The sequence below is a fragment of the Aegilops tauschii genome, chromosome 2 (assembly GCF_002575655.3).
Source record: "Aegilops tauschii subsp. strangulata cultivar AL8/78 chromosome 2, Aet v6.0, whole genome shotgun sequence".
NCBI lineage: Eukaryota > Viridiplantae > Streptophyta > Magnoliopsida > Poales > Poaceae > Aegilops > Aegilops tauschii.
Genome location: NC_053036.3, coordinates 43,744,802 through 43,758,356, shown reverse-complemented (window position 1 = coordinate 43,758,356; position 13,555 = coordinate 43,744,802). Strand labels below are relative to the sequence as shown.

Genomic DNA, 13,555 nt, shown 5'->3' with positions numbered 1-13,555 from the left:
CGCAAAAAACTCAGGCCCGAGCCCGGCCCGGCCGTCGGGCCGGTTTTCTGGGCCCGAGCCCGGCCCGAACACGTAAAAGCCCGTCAGGCTTCGGGCCGGCCCGGCCCGTCCTTTAGGAAAACGCGAAAACAATGGGCCCAGGCCCGGTCCGGCCCGGTCTTCGGGCTCAAAATCTAGGCCCGAGCCCAGCCCGGGAGCGGCGTCGGGCCGGGCCGGGTCGGGCTTTTTTGGGCCGGGCTGCCCATGGCCAGGACTACCGTGCACAAAGTATTACACGATGACGATTGATTTCTGGGGTGCTCTAGCTAACCCGGAATTGATAGCGCAATTCAATTGGTGTGAATATGCTATCTAGAAGCTGATGGCAGCAGTATCGAAGTTGCAGAGTGATTATCAAAGTAAAGCAGCAACGGTTCATTTGTTCGCCTGCCACTTCTGTTTCCAGGTGTGCAGAGTGTTTATAGTTATTCTACATTGTCATCTCGTCATCCGATGTTTTTTTTTGGAAGTTTGTTAGTGAATTTTTTTTGTTTCTTGCACTCTATGATTTGGACCCAGAGTTGGGTACCCATTTACCCATTAGAAGAACGGCGTCTGAGTTTCCAAAAAAAAGAAAAGAACGGCGTCTGCGTAACGGGCGTGGATGACGGCGGTTGTTACGTGACGCTCTGACAATCCTGTACTAACGGAACACCACCATGCTGGGCCGCTATATCCCGGTTAATTTGGACGGCTCCGCACCTGTACTCGCCGTGTACGCACACGATAGCATTCAATACAATACGCTACGTGTCAGCGAGTCGTTCATCCACCTAGCGGGAGCGCATGAGCCCGTCCATACCGTCGCCGCTCTCCCGGAATATTAACCTATTCTAGCGAGGCTGTAATTTGCCCGGTAATTTATAGCGACTATTGACTGAAACTCAGTCAGAGGCTACCGGTGCTGGATTTTTCAAACGAGGCCTCGAGCCTCTAGATCTCCTCCTTCACCCGCCTCCCTCCTCCAGCCCCTCCCATCCCTCCCGTTGCTCCCATGTCATGTACACCTGATAACCATGTCTAGTGACCGCATATTGTTCCAAAGAGAATCTTACAATCTCATGTATGATAGCAAAAGCATGGAAGGTTTTAGGCATGAGGCTATCATGCATGACTTGACATATCATCATCCGGACTCAAACACACATGTTAAGTACCCAAAAGAAAGTGTATATAGCTACAATTTAATCGCTTACGTTCCAAGCCTGGTGACAATCTAGTTACTCGGTACTCCCTCCGCCCGCGAATAAGTGCACTTCTAGCTTTTGTCTTAGGTCAAAGTTTTAAAACTTTGACCAACTTTATAGGGAAAAGTACTAGCATTTATGACACTAAATTAATATCACTAGGTCTATTTTGAAATGTACTTTTATAATATACCAATTTTGTGTCATATATGTTATTACTCTTTTGTATATAGTTGGTCAAAATTTCAAAACTTTGACTTAAGACAAAAGCTAGAAGTACACTTATTCACGGACGGAGGGAGTAGAAAACAATGTGCAATTGCATTTGCATAACAAAGAAATATAAGATATGGTGAGGAAAAAATAACAAGTGCTAATGGTGCATCACTTTTGTGTTGTATTCTTTTCTTTTTTTTCATTTGTTTCCATAGAAGATGTTCTACTAGTATTTATTGTTTTCGGTCGCTTGTCATTGTTAGTGGTACTATCTCCCGAGTCCTTCCATGGGCGATAGTAGTCCGGCCTGAACTACATGTCATAGACCATGCCGGCCAAATCGGACGGGGGTGCCGTGGTCGTAGGCGCACTGCCACTGAGGATGTTGCCGCGTGCAACACCATGAAGCCACCTCGATCAGGTCATTTGGCCCACCTTCTCCCACGGTATCATACAACCCAGCAGGGTCAAGCATACGCGCGTCCCATATCTCTTACCGTTTAATTCTCCACCACTCATCATCTTATTTCTTATTTTCTTACTCGTTTTCTCCTTACCGTGTGCCCTTCTCTTTTAAATTGTTACCATTCCGCTGCAACACGTGGGGTATTGTCTAGTTATCAAGGCTCACCAGTGGTAAGCACTTACCACTTGCGAACCTGGAATTTTGTTTGCCACTGGTAAGTTTTCAAGTTACCAGTGACGAGCAATATATGTGCATGTCCCTGATGAGCCGGTGGCTATATCATTTTGGCAGTAGCTGAAGAACTTGCTTTTTTTATTTAATACAAGGAAAAGAACTAGCTTTTTTTATTTAATACAAGGAAAACACCGAGAGAAAAGTTAAAGTCTGGGACTTCCTTGCGATAGAGATCGCCCCTCCCATCCTCAAGCGGATCACCAAGCTCATCCGAGATTTCCTTTGGTTTGGACGGCAGGATGTCAATGGAGGCTGCTGTCCAGTCTCCTGGGCCCGTGTCTGCCGCCCTCTCGCCTATGGTGGGCTAGCCATTCGCGACATCCAGCGCAGCGGCGTGTCGCTGCGAACCCGGTGGCTTTGGCTCCAAGCCACTGACCAGGAGCGCCCGTGGAAACACCTACACCTCCCGCACGACCGCGAGAGCTCGGAAAAGATAATATATATACCACATCCGAATCATAGACAGGACGTGGGCCGACGGGGGCGGATACCAAAACCATCTCACTATATAATAACAAGGAATAATAAAAGTAAGAAAATTAGACAAGTATCTATCTGAAGTAAGAATTTTTTTCTTTCAAAAAGAAGATAAGAACAAGAGGCTCACCATGGTGGTGCCGGCGACGAGATCGGCGCGGGTGATCGACGGCAGTGAAGACGGGGACGGGACGTGACGGACCGCTAAACCTAGACAAATCTCGGAGAAAATGGAGCTCCGAGGTCGAGTCTCAAGAGGAGAAAGATTAACTAGTGTGGCTCAGACATTTCATCGAACACCTCATGTGCATAGGAGGTGAGCTAGAGCACCCAAATGCCCTCCCCTCGCCGGCCAAAAAAACAGAGCACTCTGGAGTGCTCTGCCGAGGCGATGGGGTATATATAGGCAACTCATTTGTCCCGGTTAGTGGCTGGAACCGGGACCAATGGTTGTGGGCCAGGAGCGAGGCCCATTGGTCCCGGTTCGTGCCTAGAACCGGGACAAATGGGTCCCCAAGAACTGGGGCCAATGCCCACAAGGCCGCGGCCGGCCCCCTGGGCTTACGAACCGGGACGAATGCCCCCATGGGTCCCGGTTCGTGACTGAACCGGGACTAATGGGCTTGCCCTGCCCGAACCAAAGCCCTGTTTTCTACTAGTGATTAGCAATAAAACTAAACAATCATTTATGCTAAGCTAACGGATGGGTCTTGTCCATCTCATCATTCTCTAATGATGTGATCCCGTTCATCAAATGACAGCACATGTCTATGGTCAGGAAACTTAACCATCTTTGATTAACGAGCTAGTCTTGTAGAGGCATACTAGGGACACTCAGTTTGTCTATGTATTCACACATGTACTAAGTTTCCGGTTAATACAATTCTAGCATGAATAATAAACATTTATCATGATATAAGAAAATATAAATAACAATTTTATTATTGCCTCTAGGGCATATTTCCTTCAGTCTAATGACCGTATATTGTTCCAAGGAGAATCTGACAATCTCATGTGCTATGATAGCCAAACCATAGAAGGAGTTAGGCATGTGGCTACTATGTATAACTTGATCTATCACCATCCAGATTCAAACACACATGTTAAGTACCCAAAAGAAAATGAGCTACGAGTTAATCCCTTAGGTTCCAAACCTGGTGCCAATCTCGTTACTTGGTAGAAAACAATGTGCTAATGGTGCATCACTTTTGTGTTGTATTCTTGATTTTCTTTCATTTGTTTCCGTAGAAGATGTTCTAGTACTTATTTTTTTTGGTCGCTTGCCACTAGTGTTCATTGTATTCCTCGATGCTCTACTAGGCCGGATAGCAACGCTATATAGGCACCTCAACTGCCAGACTTAAAGGTGAAGCGTCGGTTGGTCAGCAAGCCAAGTGCCGATAGCGCTTCAACGCACCTATGTCATCTCCTTTTTCTTCAAAAATCTCTTAGCTCCACTGCAATGGTATCATCCGATTGGCCTTCTCATAGGTCCGAGGCGCCAGTATCAAAGCAGAACTGGAGTTGCAGTTTGCTTGACAGCGTGTTGGTCTGGTGGCCCTTGCAAGTTCATGAAGTTTGACGACACAACTACGTCTGTCTCGATGATAAAGAGGATCGCCACTTTCTTCGATGTGAGAGGGATCCGGATTATGTTCCAACTATTCTAGAAAGATACAAGAAGAATGTTATTCCTCCAAATGCATCGGATGTTTCAACACCGGCGGAAAGTGGTCCTAATATGGATTTGTTTAGACACGAACTAGCTACCGTTGTTGCTCTTAGTTGGTGGAGTGATCATGTTCATGCCTTTAGATGTGTGACCATTTTGATTTGCAAACTTATATGCAAATATGACACAGTATGTTCATGAAGCTTTTGTTGTACAACACATGACAAAACAAGTCATTCATCTTTGTTATAACTGGGAATATTAGTGACAGTTTGAAAAATACATTTTCTATTTTTTGAACACTGCAGTAGTAAAAATAGCTCTCTGTACAGCCACAAAATTGCAGGAAAATTGCTCCTCTGAAAAAAAAACATCAAAATCAGCCCAGCCATCCTTTCTCTCTCTCTCTTTCGGCCTGTGGGCTGCACTTTGCACCCGCAACGGGCTGCTTCCAGCCGGCCCAAGCTGGGACGAGCAGGCCTGCAGTCCCACCAGCTGGGCTGCAATCCCTCAAAAAAAAAACAGCTGGGCTGCAAGCGTGCTGTAGTGAGAAGCCAGCGCTGGAGAAGCTCTGCTCCCAGCGCCAGGTGTAGCGAGAAGCCAAGTCCAGAAGCTGAATCTAAGAAGTTCTTGAGAAGTTGTAGGACATCAGAATAGGCCCTAAGTTGCTTCCTTTTTTTTTGCCGGGTTAAGTTGCTTCGTTTAACTTCTAGGTTCAGGAACTGTATGTCAGCGCCTACATGGGCAAGTAAAAGAGGGATTTTTTTCCTTTTCAAACAAATTAGTCTATTTGGGTGTCAGAAATGCTCTTTTAAAAAATGTTCATGAATTTTGGATAATATTCATGAATATGAAAATATGTTCACAAATTCCAAAATTGTTCATGAATAGGAAACATGTTCATGTAGTCAATAAAAATCACAAATTCTAAAAATATTCAAGAATTTAAAAAACGCGAATTTAAAAAATGTTCATGAATTCTAATAATTGTCACAAATTTAAAGACACACATAAAACATTTTAAAAAATACACGATAAACCTTTTAAAATACATGGCGAACATCTTTTAGGACGAGGTGAATATGTTCTTTCAAAGTACATGATGAAGACTTTATAAATATGCGATGATTTCTTTAAAATACAGTGAACATTTTATAAGTTGCATGGCGCAAAAAATCAAAAAACAAATCAAATTTGTATGACATGCAACTGGTCGAGTGAGTTGTGTGTCGGTGGTGGATATGCAACTCGGTCGGGAATAGTTGCGTATCAAGGGTGCACATGCAACTGGGTTGGTTGAGTTTCAGTCAAGGGTGACAACTCGGTCAAGACAAATTGTGTCTCGAGGATGAAGTTGCAAGCGACACAAAAATGGGTAGGCCCCCTATATGTGTACCAAGGGTGAAGTTATGACTGCGACAAAATTGGCCGCCCCCCTAGTTGCGTATTGAGGATGTAATGGCAACTGGAAGAAAAAGGCGAGGCCCCAATTGCATGTCGAGGATGGACTTGCAACTGGGACAACAGGAAAGACGACCCCCACCAATTGCATGTCAAGGGTGGAGTTGTAACTCGGACAAAAATAATTGGCCTCCCATGACAGTGTCATACACCGGAGGTGGCTCACCGAGGGGAGCCCGCCAGAAGACCCGCCAGAGGGCCCACGAGGCCCAGCGACAGAAGGGAGGCCAAAGGGGAAGATAAGCACCTGGCGATCATCTTGACTCCCAAGTTGGTGGTGGCGGCACCTGGATCGCATCTTTTTCTAGCAGCACTGGTGTGGACGAGCAGGCCAACTTTGTCCTGCCATGTCAACCTCTCTTTTGCTTGTGGTGTCATGTACGTATTTTCTTATGACATAACCAGTGCCGCACCTCTTAACCACCTGCGCTTACGTGATTGATCCTTGTATTGTCACATTGATCCTTGTGTGTGTGTGCATGCGTGCGTTTCACTGTTACCCTATATGGTTTTCGGCCCGGTTTTCTTCATAAACCAACCAATGGCTTTCAACCCGGTTTCCCACATAAACCAGACCAATCTCTTTCCGAATCGAGATCGACATACGGGCGGGGGGTTTCCTTCCCCCGGCGACCGATTCAAAAACAAAATTTGTGCATCAAGTTCGTATTTTGAAATCTTGTACTACAACCACAACACGGTTTGGTAGACAGTACATCGGGGAGTGCCAGAGCTAGCCGCGTTTCGAAATGGGCAAGCACTGAACCCCCGCTTTCAAACCCACCCTAAGATTCGCGAGCAGCCAATCCTGCCTCCCCGCATATAAAACCTCCCCGTCATCCTCCCCCCACCAGTCCAACTCCAAACGCGCTGCCAACACCAGCGCCGCCTCCCCCTTCCCCCCTCCCTCCCCCCGCCGCCCGCCCCACGAATCAATACTCCCTCCCGAAGCTCCCACGCCGCCCGGCCCCGAAACCTAGCCGCCAAGCGACGCGCCTCCGCCGATCCCTTCCCTCCCCCGCGCCGGCGAGGCCGCCGCCCCACAGGTACTTCCCTTCCGCTCCACTCCATCACTTCCCCGATTAGTAGTATATAGCGCTCGCCTCGCGCGGGGATGGGGTGCTGTCTGTTCCGGATTCGACCATGGGGTGCTTACGGCGGCTGCTGCGCAGGGGCCTGCTCGCCATGCTCCCGTCCAAGAGGCCGTCCGACGCCGCGGCGGGGGACGAAAACGGCCGCGGAGGGGACGCCAAGAGGCCCAGGCGCGGGGAGACGGAGGGCGCGGGCGGCAGCGGGGGCCGGAACGGGGCCGCGCCGCGGGAGATCGACGAGGACCTCCACAGCAGGCAGCTCGCCGTGTACGGGAGGGAGACCATGCGCCGCCTCTTCGCCTCCGACGTCCTCGTCTCCGGGCTCAACGGGCTCGGCGCTGAAATTGGTTCGCCTGCTAGTCCCTTCTCCGCCTGCCATTTTTTGTTTATTAGTTTGTTCCAATGACATGTCGTGCATACACTGAATCGTGCTGGGAAACTCTGCACCAGTGTCCATTCGGTGTAGAGGTTGACTGGTCTATGCTATGGGGTCTGTTTCTGTCTTCTATGTAGTGCTGATATTGCGCAAACTCTGGTTGACACTGATCTGGAATTATTTAGTTTGTTGCAATGACATACTCTGCATATACTGAATTCCAATGACATACTGCATATACTGATCTGGTTGATACGTTTCGTATAAATATTTAGTTTGTTGCAATGACATACTGCAAATACTGAATTGCCCTGGGATATTATGTATCGATGTCCATTCCATGTAGAGATTTGACTGGTCTATGGGGTCTGTTTTTGTCTGCTATGTAGTGCTGATACTGCCTAAACTCTGGTAGATACTGGTCTGGAATCGCTGGACGTTTTTAACCGCTTGTGTTGGGGATGGAATGCTCTGACAGCTAAACTGGGAACTTCTAGATGCTCGTTTCAGTACGGAATGGAACCTGGGGATGGGGAATGAGTGCTTGTGCCTTTTCTGTCTATATAAATTTCCAATGTTTATACAAAAGGCTTACCACGTTACTGTATTCTAGATGTAGAATTGTCCTGGAAAATTCTTCACCAATGTTCCATGTATATGTAGATTAATTGGTCTATGCGTTTGTTTTTGTCTATTGTATGGAGGTGGTATTGCCCCAATCTGGTAGAGATACTGATCTGAAATTGCTGAATGTTGTTAACCCGCCCTGTTGGGCATGTAATGGTCCATAACAGAGAAACTGGGTATTGCTGAATGCTCCTTTGATTTATTGATCAGCAATGCGAATGAATCCTGGGGATGGGGCCAGTGCTTGTGTTGTTTGTGGCTACCCATTTTTTTAATGTTTATACTAGTTAAAAGTCTCAGCTGGTTCTGCAACTAATATGCCACATTTCTCATGTGTTAGGCCTGTTGTATTAAACATACATGCTGACCTTTTTTGCAGCAAAGAATCTTGCCCTTGCTGGAGTCAAGTCTGTCACTATACATGATGTAAAAAATGTGGAGATGTGGGACTTGTCTGGCAATTTCTTTTTATCTGAGGATGACATTGGGAAGAACAGGGCCGCTGCTTGTGTAGCAAAGCTGCAGGAGCTCAACAATGCTGTTCTTATCTCAGCTCTGACAGAGGAACTAACGATGGAGCACCTGTCCAAGTTCCAGGTTTGTCTCTAGTCCTTACTGTCAAAATCCATTGTTTTCCACTTGCAAACTTTTTGTTGCTGACCACTGACCTTATTTGTAGCTTACCACTGACCTTATTTGTTGCTGACCACTGACCTTATTTGTAGCCTGCTGCATACACCACTTCAGATTTCATACACTTCGTGTTGAAGCTTTGATATGACTGTCTAACTTGAAGCTTATTTTCATGGCAGGCTGTTGTTTTCACTGATATAGGTTTAGACAAGGCTTATGAATTTGATTATTATTGTCACAACCACCAGCCTCCTATTTCCTTTATCAAATCTGAAGTCTGCGGCCTTTTTGGTAGTGTCTTTTGTGACTTTGGACCAAAGTTTACTGTTCTTGATGTTGATGGTGAAGATCCGCATACTGGTATAATTGCATCCATCAGCAATGATAATCCTGCACTGATATCCTGTGTTGATGATGAACGGCTTGAGTTCCAAGATGGTGATCTTGTTGTTTTCTCTGAGGTCCATGGTATGACAGAACTGAATGATGGAAAACCAAGGAAGGTTAAAAATGCAAGGCCGTTTTCATTTAGCATCGAGGAGGACACAAGTAACTTTGGCATTTATGTAAAAGGTGGAATTGTCACACAGGTGAAGGAACCAAAGGTGCTATGCTTCAAGGCACTAAGAGATGCCATGACAGATCCTGGAGAATTTCTTCTGAGTGACTTCTCGAAGTTTGAGCGCCCCCCTGTGCTTCACCTGGCATTTCAAGCTCTGGACAAATTTAAGAAAGACCATGGACGCTGCCCTGCTGCTGGTTGTGAGGAGGATGCTCAAAGTTTTCTGAAGATTGCTGCTGCTATTAATGAAGCCTCAGCTGATCGCAAGCTGGACACTATTGATGAGAAACTATTCCGACAGTTTGCAAGTGGTTCTCGAGCTGTATTGAACCCTATGGCTGCGATGTTTGGTGGTATTGTTGGCCAAGAAGTTGTGAAGGCTTGTTCAGGGAAGTTCCATCCTCTCAACCAGGTTTGTGCTCTGATCCACCTGTCTTCTTTGTTCTTATGGTCACACATAATCCTTTTCTGATTAAGCTCCAACTTATGCAGTTCTTCTACTTTGACTCTGTTGAATCCCTGCCAACATATCCGTTGGAACCCCAAGACTTGAAGCCATCAAACAGCCGCTATGATGCTCAGGTCTCTGTATTTGGTTCCAAGCTTCAAAAGAAAATGGAGGAGGCTAATACTTTTGTTGTAGGGTCTGGTGCTCTTGGATGTGAATTCCTGAAAAACCTTGCGTTAATGGGAGTGTCTTGTAGCAGCAAGGGGAAGTTAACCATAACAGATGATGATATCATTGAGAAAAGTAATTTAAGCCGTCAATTCTTGTTCCGTGACTGGAATATTGGACAGGCAAAGTCTACTGTGGCTGCTACAGCTGCTAATGCTATCAACCCCAGCCTTTACATTGATGCTCTCCAGAACCGTGCCTGTCCAGATACCGAGAATGTCTTCCATGACACATTCTGGGAGGGCCTAGATGTTGTCATCAATGCTCTTGATAATGTCAATGCCAGGATGTATATGGACATGAGGTGCCTGTACTTCCAGAAGCCACTGCTGGAGTCAGGTACATTGGGCGCAAAGTGCAATACTCAAATGGTGATTCCTCACCTTACTGAAAATTACGGGGCTTCAAGAGATCCTCCTGAGAAGCAGGCGCCTATGTGCACAGTCCATTCTTTTCCACATAACATTGATCACTGCTTGACATGGGCTCGTTCAGAGTTTGAGGGTTTGCTTGAGAAAACGCCAAATGAAGTGAACTCTTTTCTGTCTAACCCTGCTCAATATGCTGCTGCAATGAGGAAAGCAGGTGATGCTCAAGCAAGAGAATTGCTTGAACGTGTCTCTGAGTGTCTTAACAAAGACCGGTGCAGTACATTTGATGATTGCATAAGCTGGGCCCGACTGAAGTACGTTCTCTTTTCTGCCTTTGTTTGTTACGTTCTCCTTTGCATGAATATTGTTACATTTTTGCTAGGTTCTCAACTGGATTTTAAGCTGCTGACTTGGTTGTCTAGATAATTTATAACAAAAACATCACATTCTCCTTTACATGAATTTTGTTACATTTTTGCTAGGCTCTCAACTAGATTTTAAGTTGCTCACTTAGTCGTCTAGATAATTCATCACAAAAAAATATTAGCTCGGTCTACCAGGCATGGATGATCTGATTCAGCCGTTTTCACTTTTATTTGAACATTCAATTGTGTGATCAGTATAGACTAGTACTGTTGAGAACTTGAGATTATATCACCTTGCTGTTCACAAGGCATTGGCATGAAGTACCGTACTTCTATAACTTCTCTTTTCCTTAGAGGTGTGTGTAGCTCATTTTTGTGCTTCACGTTTTGGCTCAAGTTAAAATCTCTCTTTTCTCTTTTTTGCCAGATTTGAGGATTATTTCTCAAACCGTGTGAAGCAGCTCACATTCACTTTTCCTGAAGATGCTGCCACCAGTATGGGTGCTCCTTTCTGGTCTGCCCCCAAGCGCTTCCCTCGTGCACTGCAGTTTTCAGCTGCTGATCAGTCTCACCTTAACTTCATCATGTCTGCTTCGATATTGAGAGCGGAGTCATTTGGGGTTGCTATACCTGAATGGGCAAAGAACACTAGTAAGCTGGCTGATGTAGTACAGAAGATCATAGTTCCTACATTCGAGCCAAAGCAAGGGGTTAATATTGTGACAGATGAGAAGGCATCGAATCTTTCCAGCACCTCAGTTGATGATGTCGCCGTTATTGAAGATCTTCTGGCTAAGTTGCAAGAATATGCCAAGAGGCTACCTCCAGGGTTCCAAATGAAACCTATCCAATTTGAGAAGGTAAGTAATTGGTCCAAATATTGCATCAGCAAGTCCTAGGTTCAAAACTTATGTTCACAAATGTTGACAAGTGTTTATATCCACATTACAACTCTTCTGTACTCTTCAGCATGTAACAATGCCTTGGCTTCTCTTGTACAGGATGATGACACCAACTTCCACATGGATTTAATATCCGGGTTAGCAAACATGCGCGCGAGGAACTACAGCATCCCAGAGGTCGACAAGCTGAAGGCCAAGTTCATCGCAGGCAGGATCATCCCAGCCATCGCGACCTCGACCGCCATGGCCACAGGGCTCGTGTGCCTCGAGCTGTACAAGGTCATGGCCGGCGAGCACCCCGTCGAGGACTACCGCAACACATTTGCGAACCTGGCCCTGCCCCTCTTCTCAATGGCCGAGCCGGTCCCGCCCAAGGTCATGAAGCACAAGGAGACGAGCTGGACCGTGTGGGACCGGTGGTCCGTCCAGGGCAACCTCACCCTCGCCGAGCTCCTGCAGTGGTTCGCCGACAAGGGCCTCACCGCCTACAGCATCTCGTGCGGCACCTCCCTGCTGTACAACAACATGTTCGCGAGGCACAAGGACAGGCTGCCCAAGAAGGTGGTCGACGTCGCCAGGGAGGTGGGCAAGGTGGACGTGCCCGAGTACCGGAGGCACCTGGACATCGGCGTGGCCTGCGAGGACGAGGACGAGAACGACGTCGATATCCCCCTCGTGTCGGTTTACTTCCGCTAGTCGGTCCTCGAGAGAGATAAGAAGCCTTGCCGCATCTCCAAAGCTCTGTTGGCTCGCGAAAGCCACTGATGTAGTTTAGCCGCCGCTCTCGCGCTGATAGCTCTATCGTGGTCACCTAAGATATCCTCTCCTTGTGGTATACTGGTCCTACAGTTATCTGCTCGTTGGTCGCGGTCAATTAGTTGGAGTTGGAGGAATGAACAACAGACACATCGGTTACGGTTAATTGACAGGTTACCAACATTTGGTAGTACCATCTTTTACCTTTATATGTGCGCATTGTCATCTTTCATCTCCAGTGAGCTCACTCGGTCTTCTGTCTGAACCTGTGACGTTTCTCCATGAGGATTTTCGCCTAGAATTTTGCGGATGCACCTTCAAATATTTGAGCCAGACTTTTAGTCTGGCTCAAAGAGGTCAGCTAGTGCAGGAGTACTCACTGCATCATGTCACCTGATATTATATTTTTGTTGGCACGAACCTAGGACCTCTCTTTTTTCCTAGCTCAAAGATCGTGTCGACACCGAAACGAGGCAAGATCAAGTATTTTATCCTGCGTCGTCAGACGCCAGTACTTAAGTTAATCCACTCGTTAACGGTCGACGGCGAGCTGGAATGGGTCACGGATAACCGCCACTTGATTGTAAAGTAATTCGGGGGGCAGTTGATGAGGAGCTGGAAGGAGGATCACGTCCAAATCAGTGATCAATGCGGCATGTGAGTCTTGGTGATAGTTTATTTTTGCGATTAAAGAACAATACTGTCGCTGCTAGTCACGGTCAACTGCTCTGCTTCTGGGGTAGTACTACCTCCCATCCATGTAAACCAAATTACTACTACGAGGTAAACAAACCGTCGTGCTTGGTCTCCCGGTCCAAGTCCGTAAGCACGCACGCACGCACGCGCGCACGAGATGGATTTCCACGTTATTCTCAATAAGGAGGTGGCTGGCTCTCATCCACCCCCTTCGTTCACAAATATAAGATGTTTTGAATATTTCAATATAAATGTTGTAATACAGACTGAAATTAGCAAACGAACACACTAAAACATGTCTACATACATCTGATTCACAAGAAAAGATAGAACATCTTGTATTTATGAACGGATGGAGTAGATGAGAATCACCTTTACACCGTTTGATTTAATGCAAAGATTCATATGGATTATTTTCTTCCTTTTTTTTTTCCATTTGATCAATCAAATGAGGCAGCAGTTGGATGAGCTATGTTAGTCCTACAGACGAGAATTATCAAATCCGAATTGGCAAACGGCCACAAAAACTCTCAATAAGTCATAGTCTACACCGCTACTTGGCAGCAGGGGCGTCGGCGTAAACTCGGCTCCAGACTTTTATAACCCGTGATTTGCAAATCTTCTCATTCTTTTTTGGCTCTCTTTTGGCCTGCTTTAAATGATTCCCTTTTTCATCTCCTTTGCTTCGCCTGAAAAAAGAAGCAAACAAAATTTAAAATAAAACAGAAAAGTAAAGCATTTAAAACAG

General features: G+C 46.3%; 1 protein-coding gene across 2 annotated transcripts; it reads left to right on the top strand.

The window, feature by feature from the left end:
- The first annotated feature begins 6,665 nt into the window (after positions 1 to 6,665).
- On the top strand, positions 6,666 to 12,320 carry LOC109748406 (ubiquitin-activating enzyme E1 3). 2 transcript variants are annotated; one of them, XM_020307437.4, is made up of 7 exons: positions 6,666 to 6,798; positions 6,925 to 7,190; positions 8,226 to 8,443; positions 8,659 to 9,453; positions 9,534 to 10,402; positions 10,881 to 11,313; positions 11,455 to 12,320. In XM_020307437.4, the coding sequence occupies exons 2-7, from the start codon at positions 6,938 to 6,940 to the stop codon at positions 12,049 to 12,051; spliced, it is 3,165 nt and encodes a 1,054-aa protein (XP_020163026.1). In that variant the 5' UTR covers positions 6,666 to 6,798; positions 6,925 to 6,937; the 3' UTR covers positions 12,052 to 12,320. The 2 variants fall into 2 exon arrangements, with proteins under 2 accessions (XP_020163026.1, XP_020163025.1); XM_020307436.3 differs by lacking the exon at positions 6,666 to 6,798 and having other exon boundaries at positions 6,881 to 7,190.
- Positions 12,321 to 13,555: the final 1,235 nt, after the last annotated feature.

Excerpts from the sequence above, each read along its gene's own strand:
- LOC109748406 (XM_020307436.3), top strand. The coding sequence starts at position 6,896 with ATGGGGTGCTTACGGCGGCTGCTGCGCAGGGGCCTGCTCGCCATGCTC. Across the intron at positions 9,454-9,533 it reads AGTTCCATCCTCTCAACCAG|TTCTTCTACTTTGACTCTGT; the intron begins GTTTGTGCTCTG and ends CAACTTATGCAG. Across the intron at positions 11,314-11,454 it reads AACCTATCCAATTTGAGAAG|GATGATGACACCAACTTCCA; the intron begins GTAAGTAATTGG and ends TCTCTTGTACAG.